The 24,543-nt window shown below is 41.2% G+C and overlaps 1 protein-coding gene across 2 annotated transcripts in view; it reads left to right on the top strand.

The window, feature by feature from the left end:
- PEX5L (peroxisomal biogenesis factor 5 like) overlaps nucleotides 1-24,543 on the top strand; it is a 159,915-nt gene that overhangs the window by 97,526 nt on the left and 37,846 nt on the right. For both annotated transcript variants that reach the window (XM_036243408.1, XM_036243409.1), the window contains 2 exons: nucleotides 1,146-1,242; nucleotides 10,864-10,959. In XM_036243408.1, coding sequence (XP_036099301.1) covers nucleotides 1,146-1,242; nucleotides 10,864-10,959 — 193 coding nt within the window. The remainder of the gene's footprint in view (nucleotides 1-1,145; nucleotides 1,243-10,863; nucleotides 10,960-24,543) is intronic.

The following is a 24,543-nucleotide window of genomic DNA, read 5'->3' as shown; positions in this document are numbered from 1 at the left end:
AGCCATTTATATGTCAACTGCCTGGGTTTTTCCTCTTATGGACTGAAGTAGCCAATGAGTTAAGTCAATGCAAATACTTGGTGCCATGTATAATCCCTTATAAATCAATGTTAATTATTATGCCTTCTAAAACTAAATGATTTCATCTAAATTGTAAAAAAGTAAAATCAGCCAGTAAAGATTCTGGTAGATTCATAATTCAATATTCCATATTTGTTGATAATTTTATGAATATGTAATTGAGCTGATCAAAATAGGTGCATACATGTGTTTACTTATATATATATTCAACATATTACATAAATGACAGTTTATTGTTTCTGGTTATGCAGGGCCTTTTCTGACTTTCTTAATCATTACTGTCAGATAATGCACTGTTTAAGAGTAATCAATCCAGCCCTGGCCGGTTTTTCTCAGTGGTTAGAGCTTCTGCCTGCGGTCCAGAGAGACCCGGGTTCAGTTCCTGCTAAGGGCACGTACCTCTGTTGCTGTTTGTCCCCGCCCTGCTTGGGTCGTGTGGGTGGCAGCCACTCGATGTGTCCCTTTCACATCGATGTTTCTCTCTCTCTCTTCCTCTCTCTCCCTCCCACTCTATCTGAACAAAAAATTGAAAAATGTCCTCACTTAAGGATAAAAAAAAAAAAAAGAGTAATCAATCCATGGAGGCCATGAGAAAAATTGGCTACCTGAATTTTACCTATTTTTAAAGCTTCCTAAAGGGCAATATGTTTTAGTCTCCTATTGTCCCTCTCACATCTCTACTTATTATGACATTTTATGTTCTATATAAAGATTAAATCACACCTGAGACGCTTTGTGAGAATCTCTCCTACCTCCGCCAAAATTACTTTTTTAATAAAGAACAGAACTTTCTGTAACAAAATGGCATTGCATGTATTTACTTTTGCCCATAATTAAACTGGATTCTAAATCAAAGATAATAATACCTAGCACATCATAGCCTCTTAAATTCCAAAGATGGGCATTAAAATAAAAACATATAAAAGTTATCTTTCCATCAAACTTCTGGTGAGAGTGTTGGTAACGTGGCTCTCAATGATCCAAATCATCTAGGTTTCTTGACTGGGTTTCCAGCTAAATTTGTTTCTCGATGTACTTCAGTTTCCTTCCTTCGTCCCTCCCAGGTCCTCAGAGCACCGATCTCAGCCAGAACTGAGCACTGGGAAGAGCGCCCTGAACGCTGAGTCAGCGTCAGAGCTGGAGTTAGTGCCTCCGACGCAGGTAACTGGCGGTTCTTCGGGGACCCATCTTTTCCAACAGGCCGCTTCTCTCTTAAACATCCTGTTTACATTTTCACAAAAAACGTTCTAAGTATGCGCCTTCTTACTCAGTATCTGTCTCAATACTTAAAATATATATATTTGGCTGGAAACTGTGTTAATGAAGTCACTGTGTATTGGCACTTTTTTTTTTTTCTCTACCATTTATTGTTACATTATTTTGCAATGCAAAATCTGTACTACTCCATTATTAGCATTATCGCTGCAGCAGAACACAGAGAGGAAATTACATCTCGAGTGTTCATTTCCATCTCTGCCCTGGGAACAAGGTCCTTACACACCAGGATCCTGACTGCCATGTTCAAATACACTTCGGGGGAGGAATACATAATTATGGTAGTAGCAGTAATGGTCATACTGAGAGCTACCATCTGTGGGCTTTACTAGGTGCTTTTCATATGTAATATATAATACTGAAGTCATCCTGTGAATGTTTATTAGCCTCCCTTTAAAGATCCTTTAAAGGGTCTCAGTGAAGTAAAAATCCTTTTCCTGGGGAACCCAACTAATGACTGGTGGGAGTAGGCTGGGAATCGGACCTACTTGACTCTCCACCACAGTGTAACTGGCTTGTCTGTAGCTAGTTACCTCCTCCGGTGCAGGCTGCCGAGAAGGCTGCTGTCAGTCTCAATCTTTCCTTCACTCCGGCACGTTACAAGGATACAGCTGGGCTCTGAAACCACAAAGATCTCTTAAGAAACATGTCTGCATTCATGCAGTCTGAAATTTAGTTGAAAATAAGATGGGTGGAATGAAGTACGCCAAAAATATATAGGAAAATGGGGGGGTAGGAAGAGAAATGTATTGTCTGAGGTGATAATTATGGTAACAGAAAATATTATTGAATGCTGTGATAAGGCCTTCTAATAGATCTAGCTCATTTGCTCCTGACAAATGGCGCTATGAGTTAATATGTTGCCCTCATTTTATAGATGGGGAAACTAAGGCACAGTGAGATTAAGAAAGTCATCTATGTACCCACAACTAGTAAGTGGCAGAAGGAAAGAAGACAGAGAGAGAAACAAAATGGAAGGCCCCTACCACCCTTTCTAGGTCACTAATAGCACTCCCTACATATACCTCACCTTCTGCAAGAGATGGGTGGACATTGCTGCCCCCAAAACTCTACTGGAAAACAAGGCAACTCACATCCAGAGCAAATACCCCTGGGAAGCTTAATGAATTGTGAATGTAGCACGAAAATCTATTTTCTTCCTCTGTGTTCATTCTAAATGTCTCTTTTTATAAAGCAAGTGGATAACATTTATTAAAGAAACATTTCTTGATAAATGCATTAGAAATTTAGACTTGACTCAAGTAATTGGTCCTGTTTTGTGAACTGGAATCTTTGGAACAATTGAATGTCATACTAGAACGTTTGTTTCGGCAGCGGTGGGGGGAGACTTGACACAGGATGCTGCTCCACAAGGAGCTGGAGGTGGGGAAGATCAGCGAGGCCCTGGTTGCCCATGGAGACCCACAATGCATGTGTCTTACTGTCCTGATGACTGCTGCCCTCCCGCTGGTTGTCTGATTTCATCCCACCACGCTGTCCTACCACTGACCCACCGTGCGCCTTTAAGCAAACACAATGTGCTCTGGAAAATTTGTATGAGATTCCCGATATTGTCCTCCAAAACAATATAAAATGCACTGTGACAGCTCTCTGTCTGGATGAATCGCAGTGAATCCTTTTAGAGGGTTACCAATTACTTATAAAGAATGTATCCCTTCATTTGTTTTTTGTTTTTTGTTTAAAACACTGTGTGTCTACTTACCAAGATTTTTCTAAACTAAGGAAATGTATTAGCTTTTTGTTCTAATTCCATCCTATGGTTAAATTAGGAAAATTTCATGCAACTGAGACTTGATCATCTGAAATACTAAGTTGTTCAAATGGAGCAGCAAAAGGATCGACTGATTGATCTACTTTAATAGAAGACAAAAAGGTGTTTTTACTGTTAGAAGCACACTGCTCTTAAACGTATGATCTTCATACATAGATAAATGATGATGGTAGTATAAAAACTCAACTTAAACTGACTTGCAAACTATTCAGGTAAACAATTTCAGCACAGCAGAACTGACCGCTGTTTCACAGTCACTCAGGTGGTGCACAGGAAAACAAGGGGGTGTTTTCTTCTCTCTCAGGCCAACATAAATTATCATAGGCTCCACAGATGAGGAGCTGTTTGCAAGCCTTGTTTAAAAATCATATTTCAAAATTTAAAACATGAAAGTTCACAATGAGAAGAATTCTTATGTTCTCATTTTCTCATCAGGATGGGGAAAAGGAAAGACATAGTCTAGTCTCTTCCAAATAGTGTTTTGAATACACTCCTCAGAGTAGCAAGAGATTATATAATTTACTATAATAAATATATTTAAGAATAAAACTGTGTAATTAGTATTCCCTGGAGTTAAATGTTTAAAGAAATCATGCAGCCTGAAAAATTAGAAAACATTTGAAGAATTGAAGAAAAACACAGAAAGTAATGGTGTAAAATTAGCTTTTTCCATAATTGGGTTGAGACAGTGATGAGGCAAAAGAAAAAGAATCCTACTTCTGCTGGGAAGTGATGGCTCAAGCATGTCTCTGTCGGGTCTGGGCCCGGGAAGGAGCGTGTCTCTGTCAGGTCTGGACCCGGGAAGGAGCACATCTCTGTCGGGTCTGGGTCCGGGAAGGAGCACGTCTCTGTCAGGTCTGGGCCCGGGAAGGAGCACGTCTCTGTCAGGTCTGGGCCCGGGAAGGAGCACATCTCTGTCAGGTCTGGGCCCGGGAAGGAGCGCGTCTCTGTCGGGCCTGGGCCCGGGAAGGAGCGCGTCTCTGTCGGGCCTGGGCCCGGGAAGGAGCGCGTCTCTGTCGGGTCTGGGCCCGGGAAGGAGCGTGTCTCTGTCGGGTCTGGACCCGGGAAGGAGCACCTCTCTGTCAGGTCTGGGCCCGGGAAGGAGAGCTCTAAGACAGGCTCCTGCCAACCTAAGTTGGACTTCACGAGAATGCAGGGCAGCCAGGCTCTCTAATACTTAGTCACAATCTTGTAATAATCTGATTTTGCTGATTTTGACACAGCAAATGATTCCTTCCACATAGTTATAATTCTATCCAGTTGGCAGTGTCCCAAAATAGAACAATATGAAATTTAAGATGCAAGTGCAGATATGGTGTCTGAATTTTTAAAGGAATGATGCAAAAGGAAATGGATTTAACAGCTGTCATATTACATACTTCCTGTGCATAATGTGAAACACTTCTAATATAGTCTTTGAAATGCTTACAGTAAGCTTGGGAATTAATATCCCCATCTCTCAGATGAGAAATGCATCTTGGAGAGCAGAGTAAAGGTCCCAAGGTGACACAGCCAAGGAGGCGAGGAGCCCACACAGTTCACACCCAGCAACTTCTAAAGCCCTTGGTCGTAACCACACAGCACCTCGAATCAGCCACCTCACACTGACCCACCCGAGAGAGCGCCAAACCATCTGTGAGCCTGATGTTTATGTTTGTAGGGTTAATGTGAGTTAAGTGATTTTAAAGAATCTTTATCACTTTCTTCCAGAAATTTTTAAAGATAAGTTAGGATTGTCATCTGATCTGAAGCTAAACGCAATTTTGTGCCTCCCCCTGCCCAATCTATTCCCAAACTCCTACCCTTAGAAATGTTGATGGCTTCCCTTTTATTCCATTCCAATTCAACAAGAGACTGAATGTCTACTATTCATAAAGCCATAGCGAGGCAGTGAAAAGTTAGAAAGAAGGATTTGACTGTAAGAAACATCAAGAGCTTTATGTCTAATAGAAACAGTTAGATAGCCACTGTATATATAGTTTTGCTCATTGGAAGACAGTACAAGAGCATACGCACAGTCCCTGCCCCTCCTGGACGTACACAGTGAGCTACCCGCGAGGAGGGAAGCAAGCAGCGATGGGAGGGAGGAAATGAGAAAGGAAAGGCAGGGGAGCAAGGCAAGGAGGAAGGGAAGAAAACTGGAAAATGTTCAGCCCCAGAGGAAATCTGCACACAGTAGGTACTAAACCAATACTTACTGAAGTAAAAAAAAAAAAAAAAAACAAACAAGAGAATGCTAACAAAAAGAAGAAACAACAAATGCTTGTCAAATGTGATAATTTATAAGTAGTGGCTAAAGGTTCAAGGGTAGAGAAACAGAAAGATACATTTTAATTCTTGATCATTTTGAAGCTAGTTTTAGAAGTGCTTTTCAGTTATCCATGGTAACAGACTGTCCATCTCTTTGAAATCGGCACTGGTTTGCCTTGACGTTCTACAATGCAGACCTTTATAGTTTCAGGGAGATGGGAACTGTAGCTCCCTCCTTGCACAAAGCTCTGAGAATTTGCTCTTTCCATGTAAGGTGGAGCTTCTTTTGTATGCCTTCAAAGATAAATGTCTGCTGGCTGATTAAGAAAAATAAATCTGAGCATCTCAGTGAAGTAAATGTTTAAATTAGCTGTTCTAATGTAAAAATCCAATTAGTCTCCTTTAACCCCTGAAAAAAAGTGCTCTAAGCACAGATATGATTAATGTATTTCTAAAGTCACACTTGGTAAGTACTGACCAGGAAGATGATAAGAAAAGCCAAGTTTTATTGAGCACTTACTATGTACGGAGCCTTTTTTGTGTGTATTTACATGAATTATTGTACTCAGTTCTTATATGGATTTTATAAGTGAATACACATGGCAGATGAGCATACTGAGGATGCTAGAGATTAAGTAATGTGTCCAAGGCCACCAGTTCGTGGTCCATGGATTTGGCTCAAGGCGGTCTGACTCCAGAGATTATGGTTTTCACGCCTATGCTACATTGTCATCCATAGTCAGCTAATTGTTACATTTTTTTTCTTCTACAGTTAAGCAGATCCCTTTTTCCTTTCCTTTACCCTTGAGAAGATAAGGAGCTCTTTTAAAATGTGTTTTGGTGGTAGATCTTTGACAATGACAGAGGCAATATCTGAGAAGCTATGAATAACTTGCATTGAGATCAGCCAACAAAGTTATGCTAAGACAAACACAGATACAAATACAGTCCTGTTCAAATCATAATTTTGATCATAATCATAATTTTGAATAAGGAAAATAAAACAATATTCTTTTCGAAGGGTTATTAATTTCTTTCTTCTTTTCCTTCACCTCGTGCTTATTCAGAGCAACCAACAGCTAAAGAAACTAAATACCTTTTTCCTTGGAGAGTGCAATACCCTAAAATCCAATTAGCTTAAACCAATTAAAATGCTGTTTTTAGAGCCAAGGTGCTTCCAGGAGGTTGCTGTAACCATGGAGCATTTTTTCAAAATCATGCAGAGAAGAAAAGAAATGTCAGAGTACATTTGTGAACTACAGAGTTCACCTACATGTACATAATGTCAGTATCTAGACCGGAAGTTCTCATAGTGTACTCCCTACGCCAGCCTGCTCAATATCACCTGGGAACTTGTCAAAAACACAGATTCTGCCCTGGCCAGTTTGGCTCAGCGGTTGGAGCGTCGGCCTGCGGTACAGAGAGACCCGGGTTCGGTTCCCGCTAAGGGCACGTACTTCGGTTGCAGTTTGTCCCTGGCCCTGGTTGGTCGTGCGGGTGGCAGCCACTCGATGTGTCCCTTCACGTCGATGTTTCTGTCTGTCTCTCCCTTCCTCTCTCTCCCTCCCACTCTATCTGTACAAAAAATGGAAAAATATCCTCGGGTGAGGATAAAACAAAAAAAAAAAAAAAAAAAAAAAAAAAAAAAAAACACAGATTCTGGGCCTTCACCCCACCTACTAAATCAGAAACCCTAGGGGCAGGGCCCAGCAATCTGCATTTGAGCCAGACCTCCAAGTGATCCTGATGCCCACTGTAGTCTGAGAACTACTGGTGCAGAGATCTACTGTGCTACCAAAACAGCTACAACTCACACTCAGGGGTGTCCTAGCCTCACTTTACATTCCTCTCAGTAAATGCTGAAGTGGTATCTGCGGTTCCCAGCATTACTCACATATGTTTTCCCATGTCACACGTTTGCCTGTGATCTTTAGTTGCATACTAATCTCAGCTTGAAAACTGCCTGTGTTTGCATTCAGTATTTACCTATATCTTATAATGTTTATCTCATGCTTCTGTGGGCAAAATATATGGCTCTACAATCTGAGGTGGATGGCATTTGTTTACTAATACTCTAAAGCCTTTCTAATAATGTGGAAAATAGCACTTACCTAAATAGCCATTGTACTAGCAAAACAAAATTCCACTTGCACAGTAAGATATGATTTATACTTGCTGATTTAAGTGGTAAAGAGACTATGGACTGTAAGTCTAGAATCCTGGGAGAGAGATTTTTCCTCTCCTCCCTGGTATATGGCACCCTTTGCGTCCTGTGATTCATAATCCACTTGGGTCATAAAACATTGATGAAGGGAGGCTGGTGACAGTGACGAAGCCCTGTTAGGTCAGGCTCACAGGGAAGACAGATCATGTTTCACCAGTGAACAGCAACCCTAATAAAAGGAGGTGGCTTGGGACAAAAACCTGGGTGCTTTCTTTTCCTTCTCCTAATGCCACTCATAACTCATTCATGACATCATTATAGAAATGCACAAAGTTCATGTCTTACCGTGTAGCCACAGTTTGGAATTCACTTGTTTGTTTATTTCATCGATGAGGGAACCAGCAGGAAGACAAGAGAGTTGGTTCCTAAAGCAAAGGATTAGGGGACGGAGACTTCTAGAACCAGTTGGGAAAGAAATGCCAGAATAAGTCTGCCAAGATAGAAACAGGACTGTTCAACATTCTACAAGACAAAAAATACCATATCACCTTCGGGGTAAATTTTTCTCCCAGGCTGTAGCATCCTAACAATTTACAGATCTCAAAAGGTCGTAAACCATCTGCACCTTTCTATTTGTTCATCAAATATTGTGACCCAAGAGTGTCAGACAAGGGTTGTAATGGGCTGAATGGAAATTCAGCCGGCAAAAAAGATATGGCTGTGCCTAATCCCCAGCGCCTGTGGTGGTTCATTTCACGTGTATTTTCCCTCCCTGCCTGGATTGTCTGGTTTAGGAGCAGGTGGTAGCTTCCACAGGCCCATTGGACCTGGCCCAGAGCAAGGCGCTGATGTCTCCACAGGCCCCCACTGCCCTCATCGCCCTTTCTATTCTCACCACAGGCGTCGCCCCAGAGCCCGCACCCCAAGCTGTTCCAGGCCTTGCTCCTCACTAGACCCTTACCAGGCCAGCCTGCCATCGCTCCCACCCCAAAACCAGGACTTGGCTAACACAGACCTCTGCCACTCCAGGCACAGGACAAGAAAGAAGTCCCCTCTCCAACTCCTATACCCTCTCTTTAGCCTCCCGATTGGCCAGGAAACCTTGACTGAGAACACATGGTTACCTCTTGGAAGATGGGGAGAGAAATACCTTTAATTCATTCATTCATCTGTTCGATGACAGCATATTTTTAACAAATATTTACTATTGATGAAGCACCTACTATTCTCAAGGGACAGAGCAGTAAATACATCAAGGAGGAGAAAACAGAATGTTTCAGTAAAGAAACCGTCCACCTTCATTAAAGCAAAATACCGCTGTTGATGCTCAGAAGTGTTTAGAATAATTACTTCATTATTGTTTTTAGCCCGCACGGTTCTTAGGGGGGTTCTTGGTTCACTCCCTCGACCAAGCATGCACCTCTGAGGGACAGCTTTTCTATATTCGGCATCCTCCTAGAACAGCCAGTGGAGCACAACTTGGCGCGAGAGGCGGTACAGGGCAGCAGTCCTGGGCACGGCCCGCAGCACCGGCCCACCGCTTAGCAGCCGTGAGACGGTGGGCAAGTCACTTAAGCTCTCTGTGCCTCAGTGTCATGGAGGTGACGATAATGCCTACGTGACAGGTTGTTGAAAAGACAAGATGAGTTATAGTGTCTAAAGGACTTGGAGCAGCGTCTGACATGTAGTGTTACTGCTGTGTAATAATAAAAGGGGCGTCCTCTTCAGGACCAGTGATGGTGGAGAAAGAATGAAAAGCAGCTGAGCTTTATAAGTGAAAAGTGCTGAGTGAAGAGTACGGTTTTGCTATAGAACAGTGGTTTTTTAAACATGACTGCTTTTCAAAACCACCAGAGGGGCTCTCAAACATTTAATGCCCAGGCCCTAGCCCCAGAGATTCTTATTTCATTGGTCTAGGATGGGACCCAGGCCTTTTCCAGTAATTCCCACAGAAACCAGGGTTGAGCATTCCTGCAAGAGAGCAATCTAACACATGGGCCAGGGAGACATCCCCTACCCCCAAAAAAGGTGGCGGGCAGGGCATTTCCTGCCACAAGCCTATCTCCTATTCCCCAAAGCCTAGCTGCCTTATCAGCACAGTCCCTCACCCTACAGTCTATCCATCCACATCCTCGGGGCACGAATCACTTGTCAGCCCCTTGGCTCGGTCCGGGCAGTGCAAAAGTCACCAGACGAAATCTCACCTGCATGGATCCCACAGTAGGGTCGGAAGATAGACAGGAAAACACGCAAATGCACGGAGGAAATTTGGAAACATCCTGCATGCTCACGGAGAGGGTTCTGAACAAACTAGAGTACACAGTACTTACAGGAAATGCCCAGGAAGAGTGGAGTACATGTACAAGTACTAATTGTGGAGACTCTCCAACATATATTGTTGAGTAGAAAAAAGTAAGCTACAGAGTAGCATGTCGTTTATGTTTCAAAAAAAGTTGTGAAACACATTATGATATTCTGTCTATGGGTGCATAAATATATATGTTACTGCAAAGAAAATAGTCTAGAAGTGCACCTGTTATTTTCCATAATTGATTTTTTTCAAAAAGAAAGTATTTACTGTTTGTCAAATTAAAAATTAATAACATTTTTAAAAATTCCAGCAGACTCTTTGGAGGGGTCTTCTGGAAACATTTGCATTTAGCTAAGCCATGTATCACATTGCCTATTCATTGTGACAAAGCAGATGGCGTAATGAGACGTGATTTTATCTAAGTGACTTATTGAATAGAGAGCAACGTCCTAAGGAAATGGGACACAAGACGGATGCATGCCAACAGAGGGAAGGCAGAGCAAAGAGAATCCAGCGTGAGGACCTGCTGCATATTTAAAGGGAAAGACCTCACTGCCACCTTTCAACTCTGCAGCTTCCACAGTTTTACATGAGGCTGGTCCTTCTAACGAGCTGGAAGCTTGAATACCCGCTTTTGGGTCTAGTCCTCCAGGGGTGATCCTCCATTCTAGCTGCATGTTAGACTCATATGGGAGACTTACTGAAATATTAACGCCTGGCTCCAAGACCAATTAAAGTAAGACCTTTGGGAAGTTGGGATGGGCATTGGTTTGAACATGACCGGGCCGGAGATCTGTTAGAAGAATCGCGCATGCGTGTTCACACACATTTTGGCACCAGTCTGGGCAACCTCGTGCTCACAAAGTACTCCAAAAGTGACATCAGTTGCAGGTGCTGCTTAAACTCTAGGGGAATGTGGGAAAAGGAAAAACCGTACTTACGTGTTGTGGGATTCCAGTGTTATAATACCATGTGTTTGGGTTATTTCAGGCTCGGCTGACCAAAGAACAGCGCTGGGGAAGTGCATTACTCTCCAGAAACCACTCTTTAGAAGAGGAGTTTGAAAGGGCGAAAGCAGCAGTGGAGGTAACTGTTATAACATTGTTTTTGTTTCATGTTTCTGAAGAGTGGAATTCAGACAATCAAACTTTAGCAGCATACACATGAAATGGGTCCTACTATATAGACATGAAATAACCATGATTATGATTGTTCAAATGAGATCTGGTACCAGAGAACTTTTGACTTCCTACCAGGAGTGACTGATAGATGTCACCTCTTACGCCAGTTCGGTGATAGATTAGCAGGAACTAGAGTCCTGGGTCAGAGAGAACTCCGAGCCTCATCTGCACTCTATGGTGAATCTATGTATGCATTTTCTGTGCCTCTCTGAGGCCAAAATTTATGTCTGATGTTTTTATCTCTCTAGCATCTACACAATGTCTGAAACATAGACGGTCTCACTGTCCTAGAAATATTATACATTTCCCTAACTAAAGGCATGGCTGACATAGTCCAGCCAATGAAGGGCCTATCTAGACTCAAGCCATAATTTTTTACTGTTAAGAGTATCCAAAACAAATGGTAAGATTTTATATTTTATGGCCAATTAATATTCTATTGTATATACATACCCCATCTTCTTTATCCAGTTGTCTATTGATGGACACTTAGGTTGCTTTTATATCTTGGCTATTGTAAATAATGCTGCATTGAACATAGAGGTGCACATATCTTTTTGAATCTAAAAAACAAAATTAATGAACAAACAGAAACAAACTCACATATACAAAGAACAAACTGATGGTTGAGAGGTGGGAGGGGGGTTGGAGGGATAGGTAAAAAGGTGAAGGGATTAAGAAGTACAAATTGGTAGTTACAAAATAATCACAAGGATATAAAGTGCATCATGGGGAATGTAGTCAATAATATTGTAATAACTATGTATGGTGTCAAGTGGGTACTTGAAATATTGGGCAGATCACCTCATAAGTTGTATAAATGTTTAACCACTATGCTGTACACCTGAAACTAATATAATATTGAATGTCAACTATAATTGAAAAGTAAAAAAAAATATTTATAAAATAAAAATAAAAGAGTATCCCAATGACAATGTTGATAAGTCAAATGAGGTACTTAACTTGAACATTAATTTTCTTATTTAGCCTTCTAAAGAGAAAGAAAGAAAGAAAGAAAGAAAGAAAGAAAGAAAGAAAGAAAGAAAGAAAGAAAGAAAGAGAGGAGGGAGGGAGGGAGGGAGGGAGGGAGGGAGGGAGGGAAGGAAGGAAGGAAGGAAGGAAGGAAGGAAGGAAGGAAGGAAGGAAGGAAGGAAGGAAGGAAACAGGAAGGAAAGCCTAAAAGCACAATCTTTGCTGTTTTTTGTCCACTTTCTCCCTGGTCAGAAGCACGAAGAGTGCCTCACAGATGCCACCTGTGACACCCATCAGCACTGTGTAGATTGCTACTTGAGAGTGCAGCTTTCCACCAAACCCAAGTAGGAACTTGCCAGGATCTACATGTCTGTTACTGATAAGAAATCTTAAAAATCAAAGTGTTCCTGTAATATGATTCATTTATGTGGCTGTCTTACCACTAGAATTAGGATGAAATTATTATGCTGTGAGCAGTCTTTCAGTAACTCCATACTTGAAGTGCAATTAAATCACATTTCCAGTTTAATAGTAAAAATATTCTTTATATTCTAGGAAATAATTCCAGCTATAATTTTGTATCATCATTCAGAAACCCAATATGAGTACACTTTTTATCTCATCACAATATAATCTCACCAAATTTCTTTTTTTAAAATATTAACATTTTTTATCTTAAAAAAATGTAATGCATAGCCCAGCCAGTGTGGCTCAGTGGTTGAGTGTTGACCCATGCACCAAGAGGTCACCAGTTCAATTCCCCGTCAGGGCACATGCCCAGGTTGTGGTCCCAATCCCCAGTAGGGGGCGTGCAGGAGGCGGCCAGTCCATGTTCTCTCTCATCAATGTTTCTATCTCTCTCTCTCCCTCTCACTTCTTCTCTCTCTCAAATCAGTAAAGAAAAAAATTGTTTAAAAAAATTAATGCATATATAGAGCTCTTGATTGTGATGAACTGATTTATTTGAGACTAGCTAAGACCACATTGTCCACTGCATGGAGCCTACAGCTCAGTATATCTTAAATGTCGATTTTTTTTCCAGACTTAAGAGCTAATTTAAATTTATCTTTTGAACTCCTACTGTGTGTAGTACACTGGATTAGCAGTAAAAAGAAGATTATTTAAAACCAGAGAATCTTGGGTCAGTAAAGACAGAATTTATCTGGTCTCATTTCAAATGAGAAACACAACGGATTCACACTCAAAAGACTAAATTTCAAGTAACATATCAACAAGACAAAAGTTATCCATCTGTACATGTATGTGTGTGATATATAGAAATAGATATATATATTCACAAAATCATTTCATCATAGTGTTGGTAGAGACCTTAAAGTTATTTATTCCAACCAAGCTCACAAAACTTTTTTTTTCCCCCTGTTCAAGCATACTTGGGCCAAATTATTTATTCAAACATACCCTGTTTCTACTTGAACACTTCTAGTTAGGGGCACCTCACTTCTTTTCAAGAAAACCTATTTCAGTTTTGGGCAGTCCTAGCTGTTAAAAATCTCTACCCTGTATTATGCTGAAATTGGCCTCCCAGCAACTTCCAGTCTTGTTAGTCTTGGCTTTGCTCTCTCCGGAACAGGGCAGCATGAGTTGAATCCCTTCTCTGTGATGCCCACCTCACCCCTCGAACACTTGTCTTCTCCTGGCTTCTCCTAGTAGTTGTTTCAACTTCTCTCTAATAGCTTAATTTCATCAACAATATAGGCCTCCGTTTCCACACTTGCGTGGTCCTATCCAGCTACAAAATCCTAGGAGACTGAAAGTTACTTCAAGTAGTCACCCATTCAACAAGGATGGCTGACTGTCCACGGGCCGACTGCTGAAAGAGGTCCTAGAGACAACGGGCCGGACTTCATTAGCCATCGAACAGTAGCATAGACCAGATGACCACCTCGCACAGACCACTTGCTCCCTCTGCGTTAGTTTCCTCATCTGTAAGATGAAGAATTGGATTTCTAATATACTAAAACCTATGAATAGTAAGTACAGAATTCCCAGCAAATAAGAACATTGTAAACAAATTGGCTTGGCTGGAAGCCTGGAATTGAGAGCTTCCCTAAGGAACGAGGGAGGATGATGCTGACCAGAAGGTGGGAACGGGTGTGGAGAAAAAAAAGGTGGGGGGCAGGGAGTGTTTCACTAAGCTAATGGTAAATCAGACCACATGCCACACACAAATGTGGACCATTTACTTCCTGCTATTATTCTTATCCAGGGTATGATCTAAATTCAAAGACCATATCATAAAATGCATCCAAATCTTGGAAATATACATGCCCTTGACCCAGCCATTTCTTAGATTTTACCCTAGAGAAATAGTAAAGAACGTTTGCGGTATTTTATCTATAGAACTGCTTTAAATGGTAAAAAATTACAAACAGCTTAAGTATCTTATGTTAGAGAATTAACTAAATTATATCTCTATGGTAAAATGCTATGTAACCATTAAAACTACATTATGAAAACTATTCAAGATCATGTAACAATGTCTAGGGATAATTGGAACAATCATTTATATGACAGTTCTGCCATACACTCCCAACTTTGTAAAACAATAATAACATAACATCTAACATGTTCAAGTACGTGCTGTTCCAGGCGCCAAGTCGGGGACATTACAGGGCTTCCCGTTTAACCCTCACAGCAGTCCTATGACGAAGGTAATGCTGCTGTTCTCGTTTTGCAGATGAGAAAACTGAGGCTTAGAGAGATTGCAGACAGTTATGTGTCACTTTATAGGCAATTAAGATAGATTGAAAAGTGAACCTCCCTCCTTTAGCCAGCGACAAAGTCATGAGTTTCACCCAGAGTTCGGAGCCCATATTCTGAATCGCTGCAGTATATAAGTGTAAAGAGTATATACTCTTTAAATGTTAACACTAGTATTCTTGGATGGCTGGATTTGGAATATTTTATTTCGTCTCTTAGTTTATCTGTATTTTCCAGATGTTCCATCATAAACATGCATTATGTTGGTAACCAAGAAAAGTGGTTAAGTTATAGATATTATAGAGGGATATCAGATACTTGGAAGAGCTAACAGTGCCCCATTCTTCACTTCGAGACAAACAAAAAAATGGTGTTGCAGATCGGCCCCATCAGAGACAGATAGTTCCAAACACTAGTTAAGACCCAGAGAAAAGCCATTTTCTAAACTGAATTTTTCCAAAGTGTCCATTTTATATTTTATATCATCTGACTTCAATATCCTTTCTATTTCACAGTCTACTCCATTTTAAATGCTATTTTATTTTACTTATTTTTTGTCGTCATCCTGCCTGATGACCTGGTGGCTGGTCCCCTTTCCAACTCCTTCTGCTCCTTGGGACCTTCATGAGCTGCAGGGGTACTGGGCTCCTTTTCCTCAAGGAACATTCTCCCCCCAGACCCTTGCTGCAGGTCCCTTCTTGTCGTTCAAGTTTTAGCTTTAATGTCAGCACCTCCAAAAGGCTGAGCCTGCCCACCCTGTAGCTATCACAACACCTACAGTGTTGTTTTTCCTCCTTAGATTTATCACTGGTCTTTTCTTGTTAGTTTTGATTTATTTTTCTGTTTGTTATCTGTCTTTCTGCTTTAAAATGTGGCTCTCGTGAGAAAGGGGTCTTTGTTTCTTATTTACCACCGTACCTCAGTATCTAGGATGATGTCTGGTACCTAGTAAGTATTCAGTAAATATATTTTGAGTTAATGGATGGATAGCTGATTATTAATCACCTAATGTGGGCAAATCTGTCTGTCTGTCATTGCACAGAAAGTGCCATATCACCTCCTAATATAACTGAGTCTCTGCATTTTCATAGCTAATATAAACAAACGATTCTGTCCGTGGCATGCAGGTTTCCGCCAGGGACTGTGGTAAAGCATTGCCCTCTGTGGCTGTCTTGGTCTCACTTGCGAGAATGCAGGTAGCACCAATCAATCTTGCCGTGAAGTAATATCGGGCATATCTTGTATATTCCATGGTACAAATGAGTGTTTACTTACACTAAGTAACACCTGACTGCATGCCATTCACCTAATGTTTGAGCTAAAATGTCCTAAAGTGCAACATCTTCTACTGGAGAAAAGACCGCGAACCCCGCGTGCACATGTATTGCATATCATAAATGACCTGGGCACTGTCTGTGCAAAGGCCGACACTGCTCGAGCTCAAGTTGAGCCATTAGGTCCAGTGAGGCCTTGTATGGGTGAGGCTTTTTTGCCTCCCCATCTTACATTTTATTGAAAAATCACTGCAAATTTATCTCTGCTCAAAGTATTGTAATTTTAGGACAAAGAGCCAAAAATTTCTATTTGGGGCTTTTTAAAGAAATGCATCTTCCCTGAACAAGAATGGAGAGGAGCTTCCTCCATGCTTCCTCGAGGGTTTTCTTCCCAGCCAGCAGCCTACGCGCACTGTCAGCTACAGTGGGTCACTAGGCAGGATGCACAGGCAGGCGCAGTGGTGGGAAGCAGGGAAGGAGCCCTAGGACTCTGACGCCTGAAGCTGCCTTCCAGGAAGGGCGATCCCTAGAGGGAACCGTGGAGGAGGGAGAAGGCCGTGCAGGCAGCCGGCAGGCCTGCAGCCGCACACCAGAAATACTTCCTTTATCACTCTTCAGCAGGGAGGGAAAGAGCCAGTCAGCATCTGGTATTGTGTTTAGCTAGTTAGTCTTGCTTTAAATTCATCAGACCTGTTTTATTTATTTATTTATTTATTTTAAATTTTATTTATTTATTTTTTTGTTACAGATATTTTACCTTTTTACCCCATTGGCACCCCCCACCCCCCCTCCACCCTGTCCCCGGCTTAGTTGTCCATGTCCATTGGTCATGCATACATGCATATAAGTTCTGTGGTTTATCTCCTCCCACCCCCCCACCCCCCATCCCCTCTTCTGAGGGATGTCAGTCTGTGCCCTACTTCCATGTGTCTGGGTCTACTGTATTCCTCAGACTGTTATGTTCATTATATTCCGTATATAAGTGAGATCATGTGGTACTTGTCTTTTTCTGCTTGGCTTCTTTCACTTAGGATAATACTTTCCAGGTCCCTCCATGTCATCTCAAAGGATAAGAGATCTTTCTTTCTTACCACTGCATAGTACTCCATTGTGTATATGTACCACAGCTTTTTGATCCATTCGCATCAGACCTGTTTTAAATTCTTCTATGGGCCAGGCACTGTGCAGGGTGCTAGAAATAGAAAACCGAGTAAGACTGTCTCTGCCCTTAAAGAGCTAGAAGAATCACAGGTGTAAGCAGCTCAGGCGATCACTTAAGTATCGCTTACCACGTGGTACAGCTATTGTGGTTTTACAAGTCCATCTCCACACTAGACATTGACCTCTTACAGGCAGGACTGTGTCTCATCCTTTTTGTGTTCTCAGCCCTTTCAGAGTCTTGTGCAGAGCAAGGCCCCACAAAGTTTAGCTGAATAAATACATGAGCAAAAATAACAATTTATTCCTCTAATGCATCTATTTCATCTAAGCATCTCTTCTCTAATGAGCGCTTTAAAAACATCACCAACTTACTGACTAATGGCAGATGAACTTTGTGCCCTTGACCTCAAAGTCACGTTTCCCTTGGCTCCGGTATTAGTGTAATGACTGCATGCATTTTAATCAGTGTTTTCATAGCTCTGCCTTGACCCGGGGGGAGGTATTCTTGCGAGCAAATTTTGGAAAAGAGTAACGGAGTATGTGAACGGGGAAAAATGAAGACGCATGGGCAAAGGGAAGTGTGGTCAGAGGCAAGAAAAAGAACAGGAAGCGTAACTTGAAATCCTTCTGGCTAATTAATCGAGCCTATTAAATTCTAGAGCTCTGAACTCTTTTCATGCCCCAGTTCTCTTCACTTTGAGCTTCACGTTGGATATTGCTTATGATCGTTTAAAATGTCCACAAATTCTCTGATACTTCCTTCAAAATATGGAGCTTAATTCTCCTCCCCTTGAGTGTGGGCTGGGTTTAGTGATTCACTTCTAATTAATAGAATAAAGTGAAAGTCATGGCGTGTGACTTGACAAATTAGGTCATACAAGGTCCCGTGGCCTCCTCCTCGTTCTCTCTCTCTCTCTCTCTCTCTCTCTCTCTCTCTCATCACTTGCCCTGGAAGAAGCTTCCATGTCATGAGAACCTTTAGCAGGTGAGGAACCAAAGCATTCTACCAATAGCCAGCAAGGACCTGAGGCCCAGCCAACAGCCACACATAAGTCATCCTGTAGGTGGGTCCCTCAGACCCAGATGAATCTTGAAATAACTGTAGTCCCAGCCAGCAGCTTAATTTCAACCTCATGAGAGATCCCAAGTCAGAATCACCCAGCTAAACTACTCCCAAATCCTTGTCTTTCAGAAACGGTATGAATACTAAATGTTTTTTAAGTTGCTATGGTATTGAGTAATTTGCTAAGCAGATAGGCATTGCTCTGCTCCTCTCAGCCCCATGCCTGGTTCTACTCCACTACTCCCTCCCCCATCTCCATCCCCAACACATTTCAGTACTACAGAAATTGGGAGATTACCCTTTGAGCACAGAAACAAGGTACTCATTCACCCTACACTGTAATGTTTTTATCTCCTCCCTCTCTCATTTCTACTGGTCCTCAGTTGATCTTCTCTGATCCCCAAGGGAGAATGAACAGACCTTTCTGTGACAATGGGTTCTTTAAGGGCACGTCCATCCTTTCACCAAAGATCTGGTCAGGGACTTGCTTTGTCTTCTTCGTAGCACCTAGACCTCTCTTCCTGAAAAGCCTCGTTGAAAGCTACCTCCCAACTTTCCTTGTCTATGTCCTACCTCAAAGGACACAGTCCTCAAGATAACTTCTCTTCAGGCTTCAGGCTGACTTTTCTTCCTGCAGCACTTTATGAAAAAGCACAGGCAAATTGGTAATTACTGTTTAAGCAAGGGATAGTGAGAGTTTAAGGCTAACTACTAATTCCTTGTTCTAAAAATACAGGAGACCTTTTCTGGGTTAAGTTTAGTGAGGGGATGCCATATTCAAACCAACACAATAGCTAATCCCAGTTCTAGTGACATAAACTTAAAAATTCTTTTCATATATTAATCCAATTGGAGAAAGACAAATACCACATCGTCTCACTTATATGTGGAATCTAATGAACAAAATGGGACCAGAGGCCTGGATACATGGAACAGACTGACAGATCTCAGCGGGAAAGGAGGTAGGGATGGATGAGTGGGTAGGAATTGGAAGAGATTAGCCAAAGAACACATATGCATAGCCCATGGGCACAGACAACAAAGTGGTAAAGACTAGGGGGAGGGGCAGGAGCTGGGTGGAGGGGGGTCAAAGAGGGGGAAAATGGGGGATATCTGTAATAGTGTCAAAAATAAAATTATTTTCATATAGAAATTTTGTTTCACCTGAAGTTAATCTCTGTATATACCATAGATCAGATAGGCACCTCAGAAATAGTAAATGACTGAAGAAAATTGAAGACCATTCTAGTAACTGATTTTAATATAGGATTATGTGAGAAGCTACTTACTGACTTGGGTACCCTCCTCCCAAGAAGATTATTTGTCTTCACCACCCCCTCATACTTCCTTTTGCTTTCTGGGACAGTGTCACCTCTTTGAAGTGGGTGGAAGAGATTAATGAACTAACCACTACTTAAATCATTCTTAGTTAGATTCAATATCCAAAAAAGAGAAAATCTTCTGAAAATATTCTTTGGGCAATATTGAAAGAATCTTAATTGATACAGATTTTCCAAAGCTCAGAATGTCAAGGTAGCTAATACACTTCCCATGTCAAATTGTAGCTAGATTACGAGAAGGTTCGACGTGTTGTGCATTCAGCAGGAAGCCGGCAAAATTTCCTTTGCTCTTACATTGATTTGATTTCTTTACACTTTTAACAAACAAAAGTTGATTTCCATAACAACATAAAGCATAGATAAAAATTATTATACAGTGACTTTTGATAAATGTATGGGTAGTTCTAGTCTTTAGCTTTGTATTCAAGTCAGTAGAGCTACCTTGCCATTTTGCTTTTAAAAGACTTTTTTTTTTAAATCCTCACCCAAGGACATTTTTTTCCATTTTTTGTTCAGATAGAATGGGAGGGAGAGAGAGGAAAAGAGAGAGAAACATCAATGTGAAAGGGACACATCGAGTGGCTTCCACCTGCACGACAAACCAGGGCCGGGGACAAACTGCAACCGAGGTACATGCCCTTAGCAGGAACCGAACCCGGGTTTCTCTGGACCACAGGCTGACACTCTAACTGCTGAGCCAAACCGGCCAGGGCTTAGAAGACTTTTTATAAAATAAAATTAAAATACTGAATGATTTTCTGATGACAAACACTTAAACTGCTCATTGATTTAGTAAATAGAATTTCAAACGCACAACTATACAGAGTTCGGCGGAGAATCAGAAAACTCTCTGTGAGCAAAGGGGCATCTTGAATTTCCTTTATCTATTCGACTAACACATATAATATACCATGCAACAATGGGTATGAGTTGATGTTCAATACACAAATACTTCCTGATGATTAAGAAAGCAATTCTTTTTGTTTATTTATTTTTGTTACAGATGTTTCTCCTTTTTCTCTCTTAGACACCTCCTCCCCACCCCACCCCCAGCATTGTTGTCTGTGTTCACTGATTATGTATACATGCATATAAGTTCTGTGGTTTATCTGTCCCCTGCCCCTCATCGCCCTCTTCTAAGGTTTGTCAGTCTGTACCCTACTTCTATGTCTCTGGGTCTATTTTGTTCATCAGCTTATTTTGTTCATTATATTTCACAAATAAGAGAGGTCATGTGATATTTAGCTTTCTCTGATTGGCTTATTTCGCTTAGCATAATACTCTCCTGGTCCCTCCATGTTGTCTCAAAGGATAAGAGATCCAATAAAGCGATTCTTTTTCATGAGGATAACCAGTGTCTACCCCTTCCTCCCAGATAATCGGTTGCTGTCATATTCTTAGATCTTGTATTAGTCAGAGTTCTCCAGAGAAACAGAACTGTAAAACATACATATATTTGGTTTGGAAATGTATTTATTTTCTTTCCTCAAATTTCATCCTACCTCAGATATCTTTATTTAACATATTGATTTTAATTTATATTAAAATTACTTGATATTCTTTGAAATATACATCAATCCCTGACAACAGTAGCTACCTTTACTGGGCCAAGAGGGCTGGAGGCATAGAGAGAGAGTAAGTAAAAGGCAGAGAGGTATTAAAATGATCAATGCTATATATGAGCCACATGGAAATAATTGGAGATGAATTTGATTTCCTGTGAAAACTTGAATTGTGTGGTGAGATTGGAGAATAAAAAATTTAGAAGCTTATTCTATCTTAGCTACCTTGTATCCAAAGAGTAAAAAATGGATGAATAGATAAATAAATAACATCAAGTGAAGCCTCCAAAACAAATTATTATGGTTATTAAACACCATGTGCTTCCTATATCAAAAAGCTTGGGCAAGCACAGCAAAGGGACGAGCAGTCAAATGTTCTGTGCTGTGCACATGTCTAGCATGAAAATGCAAACCCAGGATCAACCCCCTGATCTGACTGCAGGACAAAAGTAGGTAGATCACTCTACCTTTAAATAAAAATTCAAAAAAGGATTTGATTTTCACCAAATAATTAAAACCAGTCTGAGTGTGTTGACTTTCTGTGATGGTAACAGGGTGTTTACTGAAGCCCTCCCCCAAGTAGAAACTACACTTGGTAAAGCTACATTGGAAGTTAGCCACTTCCTTGACTAAGTCATTCCTTATGACCCATTTGGTTTTCTAAAGATAGTCTTCCTTTTCAAAACGAGCCTTTTTTTTTTTTATACTAAAGCATCTGTTCTCTACCTAAGGTGAACAGACATTAAACTGACACCATCAGATTTAAGGGTCACCTTATAAATTAGGTTTTAGGTTGCACTGGTCAGGTGGCAATAATACCATTTGGTCTCCAAAATTGGAATTATTTATTTTATTAGTGAAGTTTGATTTTATGAGTTTACCAAATTACAGTGATTATTTGGACCAATAATAAAGATATACCCAATTCAAAATAATAGCTTTTTCATCCATTAGGTTGCTTGGGGTGAGTGGGAACACACACATGTGCACACACATACACACAGAACACTACAAACTTAGGTAGAGGCCCTGACTTATTCAGGCAAGGGTCCCTAGCATCATGGAGGTGAAGTGGCCACAGGAATGGAGTCAGTGCAGCTTCTCAATCCAGCTCCCTCCGGAGTCCCTCTGATGGGTGTGCAGCTGTTGATGACACTAACTCCACAAGGCAGGCCTTTTACGCTTGGGCTTTGCATCCTTGCTCAGGACTTACATAGTCCAAACCCATCTGATTCTCGGGCTAAATGCAGAAGTCAGGAAAGATGGAGCCTCATGCTGTGTGTCCATCGAAGGAGGGAGAGAAAAGAGCAGAATGTGGCCCAGTTTCCCCAAGCACCCTCTGTACCTCTAGCTTCGTGACTTTCCAGACAGCCTACTGCCATTCTCAAAGGGAAGAGCCTAACTTTTACAAACACTTAAAAGGACAAATGGACTTAGAGGAAAGAGTAGAAGGTAATGCAAAAGTGTCAATAATCTATCTCAGAACAGTAAGATGGAGAGATGATTCATTTTTATTGGCAATTTCAATGGTTTTTTAAAAAACTTATTTCTAATGATAATGTATTGCTTTCATAAACATAAAATATGTTGTTTTTCTTCTTTTCTTAAAACATTCCCTGTGTATCAGATCAAGGTTAAGAGACTTGAGTCCTCATTCCCCTCTGTCATCACGACCCTGGCAGGCTGGGGAACACCCCTTCCTCACTCTGGGCCTCAATTTTTTCATCTGTAACTTGAGATCATTAGATTATATCCATGGTACCCTAATTTGGCAGCCCATTGGAACTACCTGGGGAACTTCCAAAACTCCAGCTGCCTGTGTCCCACCGCACAGACTGTGATTTCATTGGCCCTGGCCATGGTCTGGGCCTTGGAATTTTGTAAAGATCCCCAGGTGATTCGATGTGCAGACAAGTTGGGAGAACCTCTGGACTCAGTCATTGTTAAGGCTGTCTTCTGCTGTGCTGTCTGTGAGCATGACTCTTCGCTTTCGCCTAGGGCCATCCCTAAGAACCAGTTCTGTTTTTAGCAATTGCTAAGAAAGAATATTCTAAAACTCTCCTAGGTGACCCATTTCGATGTCTTGCAATCATTTCAATCAGAGCACATTTTCTTTATGTCTAATCTAAATTCCTGCTGCAGCAATTTAAGCCATGATGGGAAGAGAGAACGCCTAGTTATGATTGGCTTGGATGTTGAATTCCTTGCCTGAACTTATATCCCCAGTTTAAGTCATTTTTCAGTCCCAACTAAATTTTCTCATTACCAATTAACCAGAGAACTTATATGCATATATGCATAACCCATGGACACAGATAATAGTGCGATGAAAGTGGCGGGGGTGGGGGAATGGGATGGAGGGGGTCCGTGGAGGAAAAGGGGGGCATCTATAATACTTCCAACAATGAAGATAAATGTTTTTAAAAAGAAAATTATCTCATTACCATGTCTTTACCTAACAAGTTCCTTGTCAAGTTTCTCATAATGAGGGGGAAATGCAAGATTTCTTACTACCGTATTGCCCTAAGTATATTTTCCAGTTTCTGCTAAAATCATCCCTTGATATGTATTCCTGTAAAGTTCTTAAGGGCAGTATATTTTAATCCTGTTACGTTTTTATTGCTTTCCTTAGCCTTCTTTCCAGATTTCCTCTATCACTCTTCAGTGTTTTTTCTCTTTATTAGTATATTTTAAAGGTAGCAGATTTCAGCAAAACTAATGACAAGGGACATGTCATAAGACACATCCTGGGCAAAGGCTGAAGGTTCAACTAAAATGACTGAAAATACTGTGCCATTTACAAGATAATTAGTTCCCACACTGAAAAAACGTGACTTGACACTCTTTACCATTGTACCAGGATTCAGGAAGGATGAACGACAGGAACATGAGCCCTCTTTTTAATTTTATTCTTAACTAAGTTCAGGTTTTAGCTGTTAACAGTAGCCCCAAGGCTAAATGTGTTCCTTGTATGTTTAGGGCCATTCACCATGAACCTTTCTTACACCTTCCTATGGCCATTGGTTTACAAGTGAGACTAGAAACAGTTACCTGTCCTGGTTTCAGAACTCCAGCTACAGGGCCTGGGGCCACATCCCCGCTGTGTCACACCGGTGTTTGGTGGCAGCCGGCGGGGAACGCGGCAGCTTTGGAAGCTTTGCCTCATTGCTAAACATGACACTGATTGAGTAGCACTGTGATCCAATGAGATTATTTCAGTTCTTTGTCATTTTTGCAGGATCTTTGAAATATTTTCAAAAGAACAGGACCATGTTACATACAGCTGCTGAACGAGGCTGACAGCTAAGAAACCGTAACGACGGGCCTTGACCCACGCTGTGTGCTTTTATCTCCTCTCACCGATGATATCTAAACGGTTACTGTGATGAAATGGCT

Source organism: Molossus molossus, unplaced genomic scaffold (genome assembly GCF_014108415.1).
Source record: "Molossus molossus isolate mMolMol1 unplaced genomic scaffold, mMolMol1.p scaffold_m16_p_5, whole genome shotgun sequence".
Classification (NCBI taxonomy): Eukaryota; Metazoa; Chordata; class Mammalia; order Chiroptera; family Molossidae; genus Molossus; species Molossus molossus.
Note: the sequence above shows the minus strand (reverse complement) of the source record. Positions and strands in the feature narration are given on the sequence as shown.